Here is a 21,342-nt window from a genome sequence, read left to right on the forward strand (position 1 = left end):
GTGTGTGTGTGTGTGTGTGTTGTTGTGTACCTGAATTGTCCGTCGGACTCGCACTGAGGCACGTATTGTTTTGGGTCTGGTGTTCCACCGTAGTGCTCAATCAAACTGATCCTCCATCGCTCGCACACGCTCTCCGGACGCTGGGTCGGAGCCACGGACACTGAGAGTGACACAGATCAAACAAACATTTACATTGTTAAGATAAATATAATCTCGCATGGTTGTAAAATCCCATTCGGTTGGAATTTCTGGTTATTTATTCAACTGTATGTTCATTTTCTTTTCATTGAGCATTTTGAGATGTTTTCCAGGTGTTGTAACTGTTATTGATCTGGTAGATTAGGCGTGAAAGGGGGAGAGAGAGAGTGGAGAAGACTCTCAGGGCCGGAGGTTTATGTGACAGTGATAGTTAGAGCACTTGATAAATGTTGGGAGGAGACCCTGTGTTTAAAAAGGCACAAACACGTCTACACATTTTCCCCTTGTCAAAACAGTTTACCTTGTTAAATCCCTTTAATAACTCACTTGATAACAGAGCTTTAAAACTGAACCTGAAACCACTTTAGACTTCCACTCATGTTTACACAGGCCTCCCTCTCTCCCTCTGGTGTAACCTTCTAATATGGATGATACTCGTAGTGAGAGATCGGAGAAGTTAAGAGCTACTTGGAGCAGGAGAGCGTCCCTTAAAACCCCAAAGCTGAGCAGGAAATGCTGCTGCCTCCCGCATCCTGACCCATTACTGAGAAATCCCTGAATAACCTCCCAGTGCAGAGGCCACAGATGAAAAAACAAGTGTGGTTGCACTGGGCAGCTTCCAGGTGTGAGTGAGTGCAACTGAATCTGAAGCTAAATATGTTCGGTTCCTAAAAAGCAAAGAAATCGTACATATCTACAAGTCCTTAAGATGACATGTGTGTGTTTGTGTGTCTGAGCAGCATCTGTTGGGGGGGGGGTGGAGCCCGGCTTGTTTTCGTTTGGTTGCACGGCAACAGCCTGCAGCTCATCACACCACAAAGTGACCGCTTCAGATGTTTGGACGCTCACAAATGGAATTTAAAGCCCAGACTGAATTTATAGAGTGGCCTCCGTGTGTATGTTAGAGAGAGAGAGAGAGAGAGAGAGAGAGAGAGAGAGAGAGAGAGAGAGAGAGAGAGAGAGAGAGAGAGAGAGAGAGAGAGAGAGAGAGAGACAGGAATATCTCAACCAGAGTCCTGCACCAACGGGTGATTCACTGGCACGGGTTAAAATTAACTTAACATGTGTGATCAGGAGAAGTTAAGTGTTTTTTTTAAGGGAAATTAGGGATTAAAATGATGATGCAGTTTATAACAGACTCACCTGGTCGGTCGCAGTCGACAGGTGATGAACCGGGTGGGGTCCTGGTTCCTGCTCTCTCCTGCCCCCTACTGTCCACGCACCAACAATGTCCAGTGGAACCATGACACTAAATACATAAAGAAAATGAAATATTATTACCAGTAAAAATACACACAAACCCACAAAGAAACGTGTTGAGAAATCCCAGTGTTACCTGCTGAGGTAGAAACTGTCCCTGGGCATCACACTGAGGGACGTGAGCTCCGACTATGGGGTACCCGTCTGGACTGGTGGTCTGGACTCGGTCTCTGTGGTGCTCACAGTGAGTTTTAGGACGCTCTGGTTCAACTGGAGAGAATGAAGTCATTCAGAAAACACAAAGGAGTGAATGTGTGCATCGTTAAATTTCACCGTCATGAACTAACGCTGATGAATCTTCACTTTGGGCTTTTTCATCCTCCTCTATGCCGACGAAACTCCACTTTCTGTTCCTAATTCAGGCTAATGGAAGATGGAATGCATCCCAATCTATCGTCTCCATGCATTTGCTGGAAAATGATATTCTTAAAAATATTAACCTCTTTGTGTGTGTCTGTAACACTTGCATGATATTCTACTGGATCGTAAGCACGAGAAAACTGCCTCACCTGGTTTGTCACAGTCGACAGGGGATGATCCAGGTGGAGTCCTGGTTCCTGCTCTCTCCTGCCCCCTATTGTCCACGCACCAACAATGTCCAGAGGAGCCGTGGCACTAACGCAATAATGAGAAATAATTTTAGTGTTATGTCTTTAATCCAGAGTAAAACACAATCTCATCTGTCAGCGAGTTCTGACCTGCAGCTGCGTGTACTGTCCGTTAGCGTCACACTGAGGGACGTAAGCTCCGACTATGGGATACCCCTCTGGACTGGTGGTCTGAGATCTTTCTCGGTGGTGCTCACAGTGAGTTTTCGGACGCTCTGGTTCGTCTGGAAAACATTGACGAGGTTACACAAGTTATTCACGGGCCGACAAAGTGTTTGGAGCGTATCGTATGTCTCAGGTCTGGGTCCTATCATCTAAATGATCCTTTACTGAGTCAACATGAAGTTTCATGGGCTGTTTAACTGGACCTCAACGTGATTGAGTGGCCGACTAACCTGGAACCCCTTTCCCGTCCCACTATGCTGGTGAGAATCAAATTCTCTTGACAAACTCTCCATCCTCTCTGATGCTGTAATGACTGTATCGTTGATCTGACCTCTGATGTGTACCTGGCCTTCATCACGGACATTTCCCAACATGTAGGTCCTTTATAAACTTCTACTGTAAGTTCCCTCTGGCTAGGCTCGTCAAGTGTTCTCATCTGCAGCTAAAGCTTCTAACGATCCAGAATTCTGCACAAAGCTTGAGTCCAACTCCCAGAAGTGTGACGTTATCATCCTGCAACCTGTACATTTGAGTTTACAACTATAACCTGCAGCCTCACCTGGTCGGTCACAGTCTTTGGGTTGTGTACCAGGTGGAGTCCTGGTTCCTCCTCTCTCCTGCCCCCTATTGTCCACGCACCAACAGTGACCCGTAGAGCTGTGGCACTGAAGTAATAATAAATGATGATTTAAGCATTAGGTCTATAATTCTTTTCAGTGCAAGTCAAAGAAATATTTAAACATGAATACACATTTAGATCAGTAGGATGCTGACCTGCAGTGGGGCGTACTCTCCATTAGCATCGCACTGAGGGACGTAGGCCCCTGGTGGAGGGTAGCCCTCTGGACTGGTGGAGTGAACTCTGTCTCTGTGCTGCTCACAGTGAGTTTTAGGAACCTCTGGCTCATCTGGAAACCACAGGTTGGTGAATATAAACAACAGGAAATAAACAGACATGAGTCGCTTGAGAGCAGTTTGACCCAAAGAAGAAAAACTTTTCTCTTCACTCCTTACAGTTCATCAAGAGAGTTGCACAAAGTACACTTTGGGATTGTTTAGCATCATCTATCCTCTTCACTTTGCCCCCCACCCCCATTATTATGAGACCCATTATTGAGTACCTGCCCTGACAAGTCTACATGCAGCAGGACTAGAGCAGCTAGAACCCAGTGTTACCTGGTGTGTCACAGTCTTTAGGTTGTGTTCCAGGTGGAGTCCTGGTTTCTGTTCTCTCCTGCCCACTGTTGTCCACGCACCAACAGTGACCAGTAGAAACGTGGCACTAGAACACACAACAGGCGTATGAACAACAACACAAATAGTGAATGCAGCAGTGTTTCTCATTTACGACACAATCCGAAATGATACCTGTTGAGATGTGTACTGTCCATTAGCATCACACTGAGGGACGTAGGCTCCGAGGAGAGGGTACCCCTCCGGACTGGTGGTCTGAACTCCGTCTCTGTGCTGCTCACAGTGAGTTTTAGGACGCACAGGTTCATCTGAGGAGATTTAAAAAAAAAGACAGAAAGCTAGAAAATGGAGCTGATTGTATTTGTGAAGCAAATTTCTTGGATTAATGCATCACGACATGAATTAAGACAAGAAGGAACATTGTGAAAGATCTCTCCCCTCACCTGGTTGGTCACAGTCTTTAGGTTGTGTACCAGGTGAAGTCCTGGTTCCCCCTCTCTCCTGCCCCCTATTGTCCACGCACCAGCAGTGACCAGTAGAGCCGTGGCACTGAAGAAATAATGAATTATAATTAAGTTCAAACTCATATCAAACATCAATAAAACACATTTGAACAAGTAGGATGCTGACCTGCAGTGGAGTGTAGTGACCATTGGCATCACACTGAGGTACATAAGCTCCAGCTATGGGGTACCCCTCTGGACTGGTGGTCTGCACACGGTCTCTGTGGTGCTCACAGTGAGTCTGAGGACGCTCTGGTTCAACTGGAAGAGACAAATGGACAATAACAGGATTATTTATATGTTAAATTAATGAATAACAGCAGATGTGAAACCCTCCTATCAATCCAACAATTGATTAGTAGGGATTTAAATACACATGATAGTCAATAACATTATTGATTGTGCCCTGAAGTGTAAGATGTATGGGATCCAGCTAATATACAGTAAAACCTTTTGTTCATAAAACCTTGACACTACATTTCTTCCTCATGTTTTTCAGCTTCACTTTAGCCTTGCACTAGGGCGTAATTAACTTTCAACTTCCCATTACACACACACACACACACACACACACACACACACACACACACACACACACACACACACACTGGGTGATATCACCTGTTTTTCCATGCATTCCAAGGCTGTGACCCAATGACCTCAACAGTGCGCCACTCACAAGGTTAGACACACACTCACCTAAATGTGGTGTCTGTTTGACTTGTCATTGACTTGAGGAACTGGGGTCTCACAGGTTCACTGAGAAAGCCTCAGAGAGCATGACATCATACACGCCGGAGCCGTCACTGCTCATAACAAATATGTTTCAGACGCCCGTGTGGAAGAGGTTTGTGTAGTTGTTCTTTTCACCTGGTCTGTCACAGTCTGTCGGTGCCGCACCAGGCGATGTCCTGGTACCCGCTCTTTCCTGTCCTCGACTGTCCACACACCAACAATGTCCAATAGAGCCATGGCACTGAAAAGTATTTTAAGGTTATTTTAAGGTTAAATTCAAAAAGAACATCAGTTTGTCTGTCAGTTCTCTGATGAGTCATTAGGTGCTGACCTGCAGGGATGCGTACTGTCCATTAGCATCACACTCAGGCACAAACACTCCCAGGAGAGGGTACCCCTCTGGACTGGTGGTCTGCACTCCGTCTCTGTGCTGCTCACAGTGAGTTTTAGGACGCTCAGGTTCAACTGGGGAGGAAAACATCACATGTGTTTACACTATAAATAAATATCTTCTACACATTTCCTCATAAAATCAAAAATAGAAAAGCATAGAAATCAGTGGAAATCTACTGCAAAATAAAGTAAAATGTAAATATAAATCAAATATTGTGTTTTCAAAGGAGAATAATCGGAAAATATGGTAATTTAAAGGGATATATCCAATGGGAAAACCGGCTAAATATAAATACGTGCGTACAGCCAATCCAACATCTGGAAAGTATCTCAAAGCAGACTCACCTGGTCGGTCACAGTCGACAGGTGATGAACCAGGTGGAGTCCTGGTTCCTGCTCTCTCCTGCCCCCTACTGTCCACGCACCAACAATGTCCATTGGAGCCGTGGCACTAAAATCGAAAAAAAAACAAAATTAATTTGTTTTGATTTCAATACAAGGTCAGATTACAGATTTGAAAACAATGTTTGTAAAGGAAAACAAGCTCTGACCTGTAATTGCCTGTACTGTCCATTAGCATCACACTCAGGCACAAACACTCCCAGTAGAGGGTACCCCTCTGGACTGGTGGTCTGCACTCCGTCTCTGTGGTGCTCACAGTGAGTCTGAGGACGCTCTGGTTCATCTGAGGAGATAAAACACAAGATCATTTATACATATACACCAATGTTTAAATTAAACACTCACGTGTGGGATAAGGACGAGTAAATACCTGGTCTGTCGCAGTCTCTGGGTGCCGTGCCAGGTGGAGTCCTGGTTCCTCCTCTTTCCTGTCCCCTAATGTCCACGCACCAGCAATGTCCAGTGGAGCCGTGGCACTGGAATAAAGAATGAACATGGTCAGAATCTGCATGTTTTTTACGGTTATGGTTATGGTCGGCCGTGCGCTCTGTGAGTCGGAGTTGTGAGTCACCTGCAGTTGTCGGTAGCGTCCGTCAGAGTCACACTGAGGGATGAAGGCTCCGACACTTGGCTGTCCACTCAGATCCACTCCACTCTGCAGACTGTCTCTGTGCTGCTCACACTGGCTCCTTGGACGGACTGTCTGTCCTGTAGAGAAACCATATCATTTGTATTTGAGGTATTACCATTTTGCATGTTCTACCTGCCATTAAAACCTTCAGATTCTGTCCATTCATGAGTTATTTTGCCTGACAATGGTAAAAAGGAACAAATCTCCTCCTGCTTATCTGAATACAATTGTGAGCGTGATAGTTTAAATCTATATATTTGATTTACTGACCTTCCTGTGGGGAACAGAAGAAGCCGTCACCATAAAGGCCGGGCTGGCACTGACACTGGAAAGATCCCAGTCCATTGATGCATCTGGCGTTGGCGTGACAGGGGGAGGAGCTGCACTCGTCCACGTCTACACAAGTAAACACAGCGACAGAAGGAAATCAACAACCACAGATGCAGAAAGCAAAGAAAGAAAGATGATTATCTGGCTGCCGGCTGGAAATAATTCATTTCAATTATATCTTATCGGTATTTGGTTAATTTCAAGACTTCATGCAAAGTGTTTTTCCTATCAGTCAAGGAGAGAGATGATGGGGGGGGGGGGTGTTGAGAAGTTCATCAGAAGTTCACACTGATGGGTGAAAGGAGGACACACACACACTGGCAGGGCCGTGCTCCTCCACACATTCCAAAGCAACACACACTGTGTCATTCCTCCATTTGTTGTTCACTTTCACCCCCCCTGTCCTGTCTAATCTCACTCTCCTGTTCTCACACTCGTCCTCTGCCCCCCCCCCCCCCAAACGTTCTCTCATTCGTCACCCATCCTCCCCTCTCGCTGTGTTTCCTCGCTTTTGCAGCTGTGCCTCACTGTTATGGAAGAAATGTTATTCCTGCGCTCAGACAAATATGCGGGTGTCCTCCCGACGTTCGGCTCTTTTTGGAACAAGCAGCTTATGGTAAGTGGGCTGCATTCATACATATTATTTTCACATCTTAATAACTTCTGAAAGCACTTTACAGGACAGTCTTAAGACACTTTTATGAATGTATCGACTTACCAACACAGGTGCGGCCGTCGTAGCCGAACTCGTAGCCGCTCTGGCACTGACAGCGGTGGCTGCCCGGTAGGTTCATGCACTGAGCGTGAGCGCCGCAGGAACCCAAGCCCTCGGCGCACTCGTCTATGTCTGCAGTGAGGTAAAGGAGAGGAAGTGAGACACAAACCCAAAGGCTTGTAAAGCAGGAATCCCATACATGACAACACAGAGGGCTGCATGTGTCAAGGCTGTAATTAAGGGTCATTACTGGAGATTTTAGTGTGTATACATCGAGTGTCTGCTTGTTTGTGTTATTACAACGTGCGCCCCACACCTGGAGTCTCTAACCACATTGTGCAAGAGAGTGGACGAAAAACCACACATAGACAATGTGACCAGGGAGCGCTGCCGAGGCCCGGCCCTGGGAACTGAGGCTGAGCCTGGGGCTTTCCTAGTGCTGTCAGCAGGAGAGAGAGACCGGCTGCTGGGCTAATGACAGGCCCTGCACCAGCTGAAAGGCCCAGAGCTCCCTGTTAACTGAGCGTGGAGGGTGAGGAGGATGGGGGGGGCGGGGGGAGAACGGAGAGAGGGTGCAGATGATTGCTCACACCCAGCCTGTGCTTGACCCCTGGCGTTCACTGGACACATTTTGATGAAACACAGACGCGCAGCCTTGAACTGTCTTTACCTTGGTCTGCATGTGTTGGTGTGTAAGTGTCAGAGTGAGAGAGACGCTATAGAACCGAGCCAAGTAGAGGAGAGCACATAAAACTGGATTGAGAAACAGATTCAGCTCTCCTGTGCGCGGGAGGCGCTCCGATTTCATCTCTGCTCTTGGATTTTTTGGTTTAACCAGGGTTCCGAGTGACAGCTTTACAAAGTCTAAATACACATAAATATATATATATGTGGAGTTACCATAGCAGTTGCGTCCGTCCCCTCTGTAACCAGTCGCACACTGGCACTGGAAGGCCTGGCCCTCTTGTGGGATGCACTGGGCTGTGGTGTCACAGTCGTGGTTCCCGGCGTAGCACGGGTTGATCCCTCCTGTTCCTGTTCCTGGCTCGGCTGCAGACACACAGATGTGAGACAGATAGAATGACATGAGGGACGAGAGAGACAGATTTGCTTACTACGGGAGGGATTACCATGAAGGAAGGATGTGTGTGTTTGTGTGTGTGTGTGTGAGTGGATCAGGGAGGAAACATTACATTTTGCTGCAGAGCCAGTAATTCTGTTTCTCTTTCCCACAGAATTCATTCAGTGTGAAAGAGAGTGTGACCATGACATGAGGAGTGAGATGAGAACTGGGTTTCAGGCCACTTGCAGGTATTTGTGCACAACTGGAGCTGATTCAAAATCTCACTTTACTAAACATGAATAAAACATCTGTGTAGGAGACACAGGTCCAGAAAACTCTACCCCACAGACTCTGCAACACTCCACATGTCCTGAACTGAGATGAATTGAGACGTGGATTATTCAACAGTTGAAGTCCGATGATTACAACGATGATTACAGGACAGACTAACCAAATGCACATGTAAAAAATCACTCCAGACAAATTCCCATAGAGTGGTTTCCTCCCCGAAAAAGCCTCCCTTCATGTTCTCAATATTGAACATATGGACGAGGTTAGACACACATACACATGAGAGAGACACACAGACGGAGGGATGAGTGAGCGGATGTGTGTTCAGAGTCCGCCCCCCCCCCCCCTCCCCCATACCAACACAAGACACTTTAAACAACAGACTGATTTCTGGAAAACCTGAGAGAAACAAAGCAGAGGAAAGACAACAATGGAATCTAAAAATTACTCATCCGATCATCTGGAAAACCGGGTTTAATTCTAACTGTGGCTTTTAAACACACAATGTGTAACATCGGCCACTGGAGGTTTGTAAATCCAAACAATAACAACAGGTTTTATGACCTCGGGAAGCAGTGTGGGATCATGGGAGATGTGTTTTCTACCTCACATGACATGATATTATATCTTTATAATGGATCCAGCTGTTCATAATGAAGAATATCTGTACTTAATGATGTTTATCTGTCTCAACCATCAGGGCCATAAGCCTAGATAAACAGCAACACACACACACACACACACACACACACACACACACACACACACACACACACACGCTCACACCTAAACTAAATCAAACACACAGAGAGACACACAGCTTGCTTCCATCTCCTGAGGCCAAGAACAATTTGGTTCATTATCAGAGAGAGCGAGAGAGAGAGAGAGAGAGAGAGAGAGAGAGAGACAGACAGAGAGAGAGAGAGACAGAGAGAGAGATGCAACATGCATATGGACGGGAGAGAAGACTGAAGGATAATTAAAGAGAGAGGGAGAGAGGGTAAGAGAGCAAGAGAAGGCGGGTGGGAGAGAGGGGTGGAGAACACACACACACACACACACACACACACACACACACACACACACACACACACACACACACATACAGACACACACATGCCAAAAAACAAGTCTTGACCCTCAAACAGGCCTTTGAAAAAGAGAGGACTGTCACATCCACACAGAGCGGTGGCTCAGAGGCGTAATCACTCGACACGATGACCAGGCAACGTAGAATTATCCGTCACCACCGACTTTTACTGACCCGACGGAATGACCTGGAATTTAGCAGAGTATGATGTTTAAAGTGGTGAAAGCTGCGTCTCGGAGGGCGTGCAGACTGAACAGGCCGAGAGGCGCGTGATGTCCAGTCTGAGGAACGCTCCTGGGAAAGGTCGTTTCACTCGTTCTGCTCTTGCAGGACGTCTCGGCTCCGTCCAGTTGAATCCTGCGGAGGGACAGCGACCAAAACTCCTCCAGGGGGTGATGAAAGAATTTCACTAACTCTCTCTCTCTCTCTCTCTTTCTACCAGTCCGTGGGATTCCCATGACATCAATGGGCAGCTATTCTGCCCGGCAACCCCTCTCCACCCCCACTTGAAAAAATCTGTCATTGGCTGGGATATTATTTCAAGGAAAGTGTAAGAACACGCACGCTCGCACACACACACACACACACACACACACACACACACACACACACACCACTTAACCCGTGTTTACAAAACCCCTGATCCCCAAAAGCTCTTCCAGCTGTGCACTGGGTGTATCGGTGTGTGTGTGTTCATGTGCATGTGCGAGATGTGTCATCGTAACCTTCTTAATCAACGTGTTGACGTCCAAATGACAGAAACTTGGTCTGAATTCAAAACAGGGGGGGGGATGGAGGGATGGTGGGGGTGGGAGAAGAAATCCAGCCTCTCATTCTTTCTGTCTCAAACTCTTTATTTTCCTCTCCATCTTCCGAGGGCTCTCGTCTCTTGCCTCTCTCTCTCTATCTGGTTCTCATCAGATAGAGAAAGTATGACCACTGTGTGCGGACAGAACAACACGTGACACATGTGCACAGGGATTCTGTCGGTGTCTGGAGGAAAGATGAGCTCAACTAGAGGTTGATTGGGATCCAAAGAAAACCTCCTAGTCTCTGGGTGACGTGCTGGATTTATCCTTCACGTGGGGGCGATGAAGAGGGAACGACCACGAAAACATGAATAGACCCGGAAACATTTCATAAGACTGCGTGTCACACAGAGATGATGTGTCGGGGGGTTGGTTTGTACGGCTGCTTTTTGTGAGGTACCAACAAACCAACACTCTATTATATGACCAATAGATGTAGATGTATATACTTTACTTTCTATTTTAAATTTTTAAATTTTAAATTTTTGATATTCTATTTCATTGTTATTCTACTTTATTCTTTTTTATTCTATTTTATACTATTTCTATTTTATTTTTTTGGGTTGAAATTACTGAGCATTGCTTAAAGAGAGTGTGTGACCCAAGCATTTCATTGACAGTGACTACTTCATGTTATCTCTGTTCATTTGACAATAAAAATCTTGAATCTTGAATTTTGAATCTTGAGTTGTGATTTTGGAGAAAGTTGTAATATTATGAGCACAAAGAAAAATAATGTAGGATAAAAGCAATCAGGAGAACTGATGCTCTTTATATTTGTGTATGTTTACAGCTGCTTCTGAAGTTGCTGCAGCTGTTATCGATTCACTTCACGTCAGTCTCATGGTTCAAAACTCCGATTTTGAAGTTTTCTCTTCATATTGACTTATTTCTTTGAGTCTCTGTTCAGACTGAAGTGTTTAACCAGCTCAGTCAGTCGGTGTCAACACTCTGTCTGTACGTCTGTCATCAGCAAACCAAACTCTTCACATATTCAACGTCAGCTGTTGTGTAAGTCGCGGTGCTGTAATCCCCACAGTGGTGTCGTGTGTCTAATAAACCCAGCGGAGGGGAACCCGGACATTATGACATTGTTTTCTATGGTTTCAATGTATAATTATGACCTCAGCCTGCAGCGTGTGGTGAAAGCCAAACTCTGTTCAGCTCTGTGCCGTGGTTTGGCTGAGGTTTCTGTGGCGGCTCTGCAACAACTACCAGGCGAGTTGGGTCTGAAAAACCTCACGTGTTCAACGCCTCCCTTGTGATCGCCGACTTAAAGACCGACAGTCACGGCCTGTCAATCAGAGGTTCAGTTATCAGTTCCACTGTCTGGACCCCGAGGCTGTAACGAAAGTTTGCCTCTTGTGTGTCTGACTCACCTCCCACCGGGCTGATCTTGTTGGTGATGGCGTATCTCAGGATCCGCTCCTCCTTGACGTACATCACAAACACCCTCTCCATGGTGATCTGCAGCGTCTCCACGGCAGCGGCGCGGTTGCCATGGGTGCAATCGCGGTAGGAGATGTTTTGCTTGAGCTGGAAGGAGAAGGACTCCGAGCCGCGCTCCGCCGAAACCACCGAGAACTCCCTCACGGACGAGGAGGTGGCGACTGCACCAACAGAAAACCAATTTCAGGGAAAAGACGCCAGGAAAAGTTATATCAAGTATTCGTCTCTTGTGGTTGTCACGGTTACCTGATGGGTAGTACTGGTAGGTCTCCTTGAAGGGCTCCATGGTTACTTCGGAACCAGGAGGTAGGAAGGGCACGCTGCCGGTGACCACAGTATCCACAGTGAGGTGGTTGTGGTCGTCAAGGCCACGGCCGGTCTGAAGGATTGACAGGTGCTCGTTGCCGGGGTGAAAGATTATCTCTGCACGCCGCGTGAACTCGGCACCTGGAAACACATTCAGTCAACGATTCCATCAATCAACCAATCAGTGCTTCTTTTGTTAAAAAAACAAACGCTACAGAAGAGACGGACAAACAGACTAATGCAATAAAAGCATAACCTTCTTGGCGGAGGGTAAAAAGTTGGATGTCTGCGATAGATACATTTACACAGAGCAAATAAACACAATCATGTGTGCATGTGCCCGCGCACACACACACATACACACACAGATGTTTCCTATTAGACAGGGGAGCTGGACGCCTGATATCACATCACGTCCCTGGAGACATGCAGCTGGCTGGGAGACTGAAAACTCACATACACACACACATGATGTCCTCGCTGTAGAGGAGTTTCCTCATCTGTGCACAGATGTGCTCGAGAGTCAAGATGTACAAGGCAGTACACACACACACACACACACACACACACACACACATGCACACACACACACACATGAACAGACACAAACTGTTTACCTGCAGTCTTGAACCCAGCTTGGCTGTTGGGCAGCTCCAGAGCAAACAGCCATCCAAAGAGCTCTCCTATTGGTGCAACTGGCATCAGAGCCCAGCCCACTGGCTCAGGTACCTGACCAATCAGCACAAAGGTAAAATATGTAAAGATAATGCATGGATACTTGATGATGCAACATGAATTCTAAAAACCCAGATATGAAACTGCAGGTCCTACCTCGCTGATAGCGGTGTACGCTCTCCCGTCTCCCACCACGATGTACGCATGCAGATCAATGTTGTTCAGTGTCACCGGAGTCGAACCCACGGTCACGGTGCCGCTCACCTTACCGCTGACCCGCTGGGGCGCACCTGGAGGAGCCGCACGGGGACGACACCAAAGATAAAACAACTCTGACATGGTCATGACTGGATAATAAAAGCAAAAAGAGGATTAACAAGAGCGTTACCCTCGGGTAGACAGTGGCGTCCGTTTCCATAGAAGCCAGGCTGGCAGTGACAGCAGAAGCCTGTGGCGTAGTCGGAGCAGAATGCATTCTGGGAGCATTGTTGCTGGAATCTGCAACAAGAAGTAGACGGAAAAACAATTCGCATTTATTAAGGGAGTCGTGAGAATTTGTACGATTGCGTTGACATGAGCATCGGATGTAGTTTCCACAAACCTGGCACATGTTTCCTTGTTCTCTGTGGTGTATTGAATCACTGAGAGAAGAGAGAGAGCAGAAGACGTTTTATATTATAACTATGCTTCACATATTCAATGAAAATATAGTTAATATCCTATTGTCTCCTTTCCCCGATTATACCAAAGTATCACGAGGACCCTGAATACAGATGATCAGATTCAAAATTCAAATTAACAATCTGTGCAAGGTGCAACATCCTCTGTCGGTACTGTTGATACAACTTCCCACATGGAGTTTGCACAACTGTTTGTTTCTGTATTTATCATTTTTGGCCAGTAGTCGTTTAGGGATCAGGGAAGGGAGGGACAACAGTATTACAATGTTTTTAACCCTAACCCTAACCCTAACCCTTTTTATTCTATCTGAGTTAAATGAATATCAAACCCATGTTTGTCTTGATCTGTTGACAAGTATTTCTTCTTCTAGTGTTTCATTAGTCCAATCTGAGGCATTTTAAAGGATGAACATTTCTCACACACACACACAGTTATTTTTTGTGCTCAGTAAACAGTTGACCTTTACAGAGTGGTCCTGTGGATCATTCTGTAACCGGGAAAGACTGAGAACACATTCTTATTTACGGCAAAAGCTTGTGGGAGCTGTTGCAGAGGAGGGAGTGTTGAACACACACACACACACACACACACACACACACACACACACACACACACACACACACACACTCACACACACACACCTGGGAGCTGCCCAGCACAACGGCAGTATTGTACTAGCAGCTGCTGAGGCGCTCTGCAGCAGAGGGCGAGGTACTCGTCCCGTCCTCTTTCTCCCAGTCACCAGCGTTCATGCATTTGCACGGTTTGTTTGTCTGCATATGCATTTGGTTTGTCTCTTACCTCCTGTGTCAAAATCAACATCCTCCTCGTCCACGCTGACCACATGACCTCCGGGGGAAAGACGTGGCTCGTTTCTGTGAGGCGGGTACACGTCCACCACCTCCAGAGGAACCTACAGAGGCAGAAACAGGGGGAAACACGCTTGTAACTTCAAATATGTGTTACTTAGAGCCAAGCCAGTACTTTTTAAACTCTCTCCAGATGCTACAACCAGAGGGCTGTGATCTGCAAATTGTATACACAGCATGTAGAGTATCACGATCGAAAGCTTTGCCAGCATTTGCTGATGCTTCGATAACGTCTCCAAAACTGCATTCCACCATAACCTCAGATGAAAGAGTGACTTCAATTTCAAATCATTACTACAAACCTCTGACTGTCAGTGGAAAATTCCGCTTTTTTCCCACAACCAAGTAACGTTTCCATTAGTGGTGGGAAAAAAATCGATTCTGTTCAGTATCGCGATATTTTGCGCCCGCGATTATATCGATGTTTTTAAAAAAATATATATTTATTTACAATTATATATGTAACAGCCCCTGGCTGGCAAAGCAGGACAAGGAGAGTTTCAGAGTTTAAAAGATACCTAGTGTGTCTGCTGAAAGGATGTTCTCCACTGCAGGAGATATAGTAACGGCCCAGAGGAACTTTAACATCTGAGCATGTTGACCAACTCCTTTTTCTGAACAAAAATGCCAATATTCCCAAATGAATTAAACATTTTGGGTCATGGCCTTGCAGGTCTCAATTTGATTGAAGCTCTAGGTTACTCTTATTTATATGATTGAGCTCAGTGTTCATGTGAGAGGTCTCCTATTCAGAAAATAATTACAAAGGTCCTGTGTCCTGAATGTTCAAACACAGTTTTTGCACTTCAGTTAATGTGTAGAAGACAATGTTGTTCACAGAATTAAATGTGACATTTGAAGTGAGTTGAGCAGTCTTATTTTCCTCAGATTTTGTAATGCCTTTGAATAATATGGGGGACATGAATCGCAATATATCGCAGAATCGAATCGCAATACTTGCAGTATCACAATATATCGCAGAATCGCAATACTATTGAATCGTGGCCCAAATATCGCAATACTATTGAATCGTCACATTTTTGCCAATTCCCACCCCTAGTTTCCATATTTAAACATGTTTTCCAGTAATAATACTTTCAGGGAAATGTCACCTGTGGTTGCTGTTCTGGAGTCTGCTGAGCGCCTCTCTCTTCCACTGACTCTGGAGCATAGGGAACGTACTGCCTCTCTGCTGGCTCAACACTGTACCTGGGGTCAGAGGGCAGCGACCCCTGACGGCCGTAGTCTTGTGAGGGGGAGGAGGGAGCGTCAGGACTCGCTGGTCGAAGAGACTCTGAGCGCTCCCCCCCAGCAGGGGCGGGCTGGAATTCAGCGTCCTCCCCTGTCAGAGGGTAATCGGGCTCAAACGTATTGTACGGATATCCCTCAAACTCCCCATACTCAGGGGTGGTGGTGTCCTAGAAGCACAAACCAGGACTCAGATCAGAGGACTTTCCTGCCAGATGATTTTATCACAAAAACAAATGGTGACTGAGAACTGGGATGAATGAGAGCAGCAGAATTACCAGGAGGAGGCCTCCGGTCGGCAAGGTGGCGAGGAGCCCACCGACGGACGCAGGAACTATGTTGTCGAAAGAGTAACGGTTTCCAGTGTGGAAGAGCCATACACCTGGTATCCCTGTGTTACCGACCCTGGAGAGAAAGATACTAGGCTTAGTCTCAGGTTGGTTACAGTGTTGTGTTCTAGATTTGAAAGGAGGTTTTGATTCTTACTGGTAAAGGTTTTTAACGCTCTGCTCGTCCCCAGTGACGCTGTAGTGAGGTCCCTCCGTCCGGGAGAAGATTAAAAATGTAACTTCTCCTCTGCTGAATCCAACTCGGGCAGGAAGCTCTATCTCAACGTTGTAGGACTCCTAAAAGCAGAAGAAGAGTCGAATAAACAGCGTAAAAAAAAAGTGTGTGACTGTTGTCGTACAATGGGCCAAGCTCAAATTAAAGACTTTCATATTCTAGAAGCTTCACCTTGGGTCGTGTGCCGAAGAAGTTCAGGCCCCCTTCAGGGTAGAGGAAGAGAACGTAGGAGTCGGTCTCATCATAACCGATCACTGCCTGGAACGTATTGACCTGGAGAGAAAGACAAGAGACAACAGTGTGAGACAGACAGGGACAACATCTAGGAAACCATCGCAATGTTGCTTCAAAAGGAAGCTTTGGAAAAAACACCTTGGATTGGAATGACTTTGTTTCTCATATCACGACTTTATCCTCAAAAAGTTTTGTGTTCAGGGTCAAGCCTCAATTTATTCTAACACTCACTCCTCATATTTAAACTTCACACCCCCCCCGTCCTCCCCCCCGTCCTCCCCGTGCCTCCTTCCCTTCCTCTCTCATCACTCGCTCCGCTGGGATTCCTGTTGAGACTTCTCACCCTTCACCGCACCCTCCTCCAGCGTTTCCTGACACAAGGACCCGAGGGACGGGACTCCACAAACATCTGGTTAACACTGATTAGGATGAATTCAATCCACTGATGGATCCACTAACTTTTTTCTAGCGGAGCCTCGTTTTTTTTTAAATGGATGATTTCTGACTCGAAGAACTTGATTTCCCCACATGTGTCATCCAACCCACATTCAGTGGACGAAGGGACAACAGGGAGTGAGCCCATGTTGTTTTCCTTTGGGACACAATCAGATTATCTCTCTACACACACACACACACACACACACACACACACACACACACACACACACACAAACCGAGACAGACACACACCTCGCTCTCTCAACCCCCCCAGCCCAGATGTTCATCTCCACAGCTGTCTTCCTGTGTGTCTGCTTTTCTTTCACGACGATGTTACAACATGCACACATTTCTCATTACAACGTGACACACACACACACACACACACAAACACAGATGTCCCTCTCCACCTATGTTCAGTGTGTTCCTAATTGTTTACATCAACATCTTTAAACAATCTTGTTGTTTGTGGGCTAAGAGGACTTTGTGGCCTCTGGGCTCTGTCTAATTACTGTTGGTGGTGGTGGTGGGGGGGGGTGGTGGGGGTGGGGGGTGTCTTTCTTTTTTTTCAGTCTGTCTTCAGGGAATGAGGAGAAGACGCCGGAGCTACGGGAGAGGATCTGCTTAGTTTCTTTGTCGTTAATATTCCCTCTGGATGTTTGCATTCTCTCCTCTCCAGCCTCCACCCCCCCATCCCACCTCCACCCCCACCCCCCTCCTTGCTTGAAGAAGAGGTGGAGCCAAATAGAGAGATGAAAAGAAAAGAGAGTCATGTGGAGAAAAAAATGAGGAGATTCAAATTCCATCCAAAAAGAATATGCGAGTTGTGTGTTGGTAATTCTTTATTTCTCCGTCTCAACGCTGGGATTTCAGATCCTTTCCTGTGTTTGTTTCCCTCTGTCCTCAGATCACATTGGTCCTGGTCCTGGTGGTTGAAGCGGCTGCACGGAGGCCGACGGCCATCACCACCAGTCCAGCTTCTCTGAGGACACTCGAGTTCCCTCAGGTCGATAATTCAATTAGTGGAATTCAGTTTCAGAGCCAGACGTCTCTTTCATTTCCATATTGACCTACAGGTGTGAGAGTGGAGCGGCTCTTTAAATCTAACACTTATTAAGAAAGCAGCGCTGCCAAAATGTTGCACCATTCCTCTACTTTGTGTCTTCTTCTTCTCCTCCTTTTCCACCCCCCCCCCTCTCTGTGTGGTCACGCGCTGCGTCTGTCTCTGGGTGTAAACTCGTCCTGGAGTTTTAAAGACTCACAGCTGGAAGACAACAAATTGCGGCCAACATACATCAAAGGCATGTGTGCAGCTTCAGTATGTACTTGAATGTGTGTGTGTGTGTGTGTGTGCTGTGTGCTCTGACACCCCCCCCCACCCACACCCACACACACACACACACACACACACAACCCTTGACCTCCCTCGAGGCACCGTGTCACACCTTTTTTAATTGGCGTCCTCACACTGATCAGACACAAGCGTTAATCGTCTCCAGGACCAACAAACGTTTGTTGTGTGTGTGTGTGTGTGGGGGGGGGGGGGGGTCGTCCTCCTCATTGTCCGTCTGCTGCACGGCGGGGGGGGGGGTGACAGTCTGGAAATACCCAGCATCTCACACGACAACACTGGGGGCTCAGTTGGATCATGGAAGAGCCGCCGGTGACAGAGCTACTTTTTGTTTGGTGTGAGATTTTTATGAAGAGACACTTTTTCAAAGTCCCACGTTGTTGAACCTCAGTTCTGTCTCCTCCGTGTCCTGATGTCTCAGTCATCCACTGAACTTCTTCTCCGGACCTGCCACCTGGTCAAAAAGTCAGCAGGATGTCCGAAGGGGCACTGACCTGAACTTCTCTCCTCCTCTATCGTTTTTCATTTTTTATATTTCCCATTTCCCAGAACGACGTACTGTATCCTTTGTCTCCCTGCTAGCTAGGCCACTGATCCTGCTCAGGTGGAGGGATGCCTCCCCCCCCACTCACGCACAATGGCTAGAAGAAATCATGTCCTGCTTAAAATTAGAGAAGGTTAGATACTCGCTTAAGCACTCAAGTGGGAGATTTCAGAAGTCGGGGGTCCTTTTCTTAATGCATTCCAGACTTTGTGAAAACCTGGCCATTAGGTGCAGCTTAACAACACTATGTACTATTTGCTTATGCTTATTTTTAGCGCAGACTCTAGATGTGACAAAGTGCTCATATTATTGCAGTGTATTGGCACTGACTGGGAAAGGTTTATTTTTCGTTTGAAGATTTTATTTGATATATTTTCTTTCTTTTCTGTATAAACGTTGCATTTGTTTTTTTTCTGTCTTTCTTTTTCTGTTGTTACCTTGTGTTTTTTTTGTTTTGTTTGTTCCTGACGTTATATTGCCCAATCCATGTCTGTCTGGACACGCTGGTGTTGATTGTTGTACTCATGTTTACCTCCTGTCTCTGTAATGTCCATTCAGCATTGCACTTATAGATATTGAAAATCCTTCAATAAAAGGGGCAGAAAGGGGCACACACTGCACGTTGAATTTCAACCCTTCACTGCTCATTCTTCCATCACATGCAATGTAACTATTTATATCTCTGGCATTATATTAGCGTTTTTTTACAAACTTTTTTCTCATCTTATTCTACAGAACAATGCCACGTATGCCTCTCATGTGTGGAGACATTTCACCTCATCCAATGTAGAAGGAAAGGCTGTGTACATTTGCAAATACTGTGCAAAGACCTATGTTAAGAATGACACAACGATGCAGAAGCATATAGTCAAGTGCCCAAAGTTTCCTCAGGGCTCAAATCAGCCTATGACAAAACAAAATGTTTATATTTATGTCTGTATATGACAAGGTAAATACAGTTAGTATAAATTACCCACAAAATGTCCAGTTTATTCCCGTTAATTCCCGTATATTCCCGTTAATTCCCATGGAAAGTTTCCAACTTTGAATATTCCCGGAATTTTGCAACCCTAGTAACACACCCTGTTCCCTGTGAACCGCTCCGAGCACTTTCACCTCGCCCCCCCGCTCTCGTTCCTTCTGACTGCACCGCTGCCTCAACTCCAGAAGTTACTGCCACAGAACCCCAGATAACAAAAGTTGTGTTTCCAAGTGGGACACCTCCTATTGGATCCCAGTTTGTGTGTTTATACATGTTACAGTTTCAATGTGGACGTGCTCCGATTAAACTGAATAAAGTAAAGCGAGCAAACATCACCACATCGGAAAGAGCTGCAACATTAATTCAGTTTCGCTTGTGAGACATAAAAATGATGTCTGAAGAACAGATGCTGTCAGACTCTCTGCAAAACAATTTCATGGAGCAAAACGAAAATAGAGGTTTAGCTTTTTCACTAGTGTTCTTTGCCAAACCGAAATCCAGCTGAACACAGTGAACTTCTTGTCTCCGTCTTGAACGACACTCGCTGCAACCAATGCTCTGTGTCCCGTTCTAATTATCTGGAGCTGGATCCCTCTCTGGTGAGCCCCGAACATTCCCAGGAAGGGATCAGGAGGAGTTAATGTACTACACTTGTCTGTTGGTTTCTGGTTTTCCAGCTTGTCGGCCGCAAAACAGCTGCAAACCGGCAGCGAGAGACGGAGACCAGCTGCAGTCCAGTTGCCAGCCTCACCAAAGTGCTACAAACGGAACTGCCTACAGCGTGGGAACTGGCATGCACACACATACACACACACACCTACACACACACGCACAATACAGCCCAGGCTTGTGGCCGGGAACAGTCCAGTCAGTATTCCGCCGTTGCTATATGGAAATCCCTTCCTCCTCCTTTTCCCCCTGAAATAACTTCAGTTGAAATGATCCTCTGCTCGTCGGAAGCTTGAGGAAATTGTTCGACATGTCGGCTCAGTGAGGCTTCGAGATCAGGAGCACGGGAGGAGTCGCACATTGCTTGAAAAACATCTCGTCTCCTACACGTATGTCTGTTTCCGTCCCGACTCAAACGCAGCCCTGTAGCAGAGCGGATCGTTCTCAAACTAAAACGCTGAGATGTGGATGTAACCTGAGCTGCACAGCCACGAGGTGAGGTCACCTCCTCTGTCCCCGGAGACAGACGTTTGCTCCGTGTCACCGATAAACAGAATCGGTCTCATGGCATGTGGACAGAATAACATATTATGAAAGCTGAAGTTCAGTACGGGTCTGCTTTGAACCAGGATGACCACAGTTCAAGGGATCCCCCCGCTGCAAGGGGGCCACAGAAACAACAAATAACCAGAGGAGAACAGAACAGAACAGAAGATGTCTGCAAAGTTCACGTCCTGCCTCCAGTACAGGTCACTCACATCTGAATGTTCCAGGTATTTTCCTGCAGCGTCGGAAAACTCCAGAAAATGTCCAGAGTCGTATCAAACTTTTCATTTGACTCTTGCCAAATATTTCTGGGACATCAAACTATGCCTTTTGTGTAATGATGAATTATTGTGATGTGAATGAAAACCACGTTTATTTACGGTCTCAAAAAGTGGATTT

At 46.3% G+C, this 21,342-nt stretch overlaps 1 protein-coding gene across 1 annotated transcript in view; it reads right to left on the bottom strand.

Moving 5' to 3' along the window:
- nid2a (nidogen 2a (osteonidogen)) overlaps window positions 1-21,342 on the bottom strand; it is a 29,710-nt gene that overhangs the window by 4,915 nt on the left and 3,453 nt on the right. The window contains exons 4-34 of the mRNA XM_061067158.1: window positions 16,351-16,452; window positions 16,102-16,241; window positions 15,894-16,020; window positions 15,480-15,785; window positions 14,300-14,411; window positions 13,419-13,458; window positions 13,206-13,315; window positions 12,974-13,107; window positions 12,760-12,871; window positions 12,083-12,283; window positions 11,767-11,997; window positions 8,035-8,184; window positions 7,138-7,266; window positions 6,360-6,485; window positions 6,030-6,166; window positions 5,829-5,934; window positions 5,608-5,741; window positions 5,402-5,507; window positions 4,995-5,128; window positions 4,799-4,904; window positions 4,056-4,189; window positions 3,869-3,974; window positions 3,600-3,733; window positions 3,408-3,513; window positions 3,006-3,139; window positions 2,791-2,896; window positions 2,157-2,290; window positions 1,968-2,073; window positions 1,535-1,668; window positions 1,342-1,447; window positions 31-160 (exon numbers count right to left, since the gene is read on the bottom strand). Coding sequence (XP_060923141.1) covers window positions 31-160; window positions 1,342-1,447; window positions 1,535-1,668; window positions 1,968-2,073; window positions 2,157-2,290; window positions 2,791-2,896; window positions 3,006-3,139; window positions 3,408-3,513; window positions 3,600-3,733; window positions 3,869-3,974; window positions 4,056-4,189; window positions 4,799-4,904; window positions 4,995-5,128; window positions 5,402-5,507; window positions 5,608-5,741; window positions 5,829-5,934; window positions 6,030-6,166; window positions 6,360-6,485; window positions 7,138-7,266; window positions 8,035-8,184; window positions 11,767-11,997; window positions 12,083-12,283; window positions 12,760-12,871; window positions 12,974-13,107; window positions 13,206-13,315; window positions 13,419-13,458; window positions 14,300-14,411; window positions 15,480-15,785; window positions 15,894-16,020; window positions 16,102-16,241; window positions 16,351-16,452 — 4,073 coding nt within the window. The remainder of the gene's footprint in view (window positions 1-30; window positions 161-1,341; window positions 1,448-1,534; window positions 1,669-1,967; window positions 2,074-2,156; window positions 2,291-2,790; window positions 2,897-3,005; window positions 3,140-3,407; window positions 3,514-3,599; window positions 3,734-3,868; window positions 3,975-4,055; window positions 4,190-4,798; window positions 4,905-4,994; window positions 5,129-5,401; window positions 5,508-5,607; window positions 5,742-5,828; window positions 5,935-6,029; window positions 6,167-6,359; window positions 6,486-7,137; window positions 7,267-8,034; window positions 8,185-11,766; window positions 11,998-12,082; window positions 12,284-12,759; window positions 12,872-12,973; window positions 13,108-13,205; window positions 13,316-13,418; window positions 13,459-14,299; window positions 14,412-15,479; window positions 15,786-15,893; window positions 16,021-16,101; window positions 16,242-16,350; window positions 16,453-21,342) is intronic.

This window comes from Limanda limanda, chromosome 23, assembly GCF_963576545.1.
Source record: "Limanda limanda chromosome 23, fLimLim1.1, whole genome shotgun sequence".
NCBI lineage: Eukaryota > Metazoa > Chordata > Actinopteri > Pleuronectiformes > Pleuronectidae > Limanda > Limanda limanda.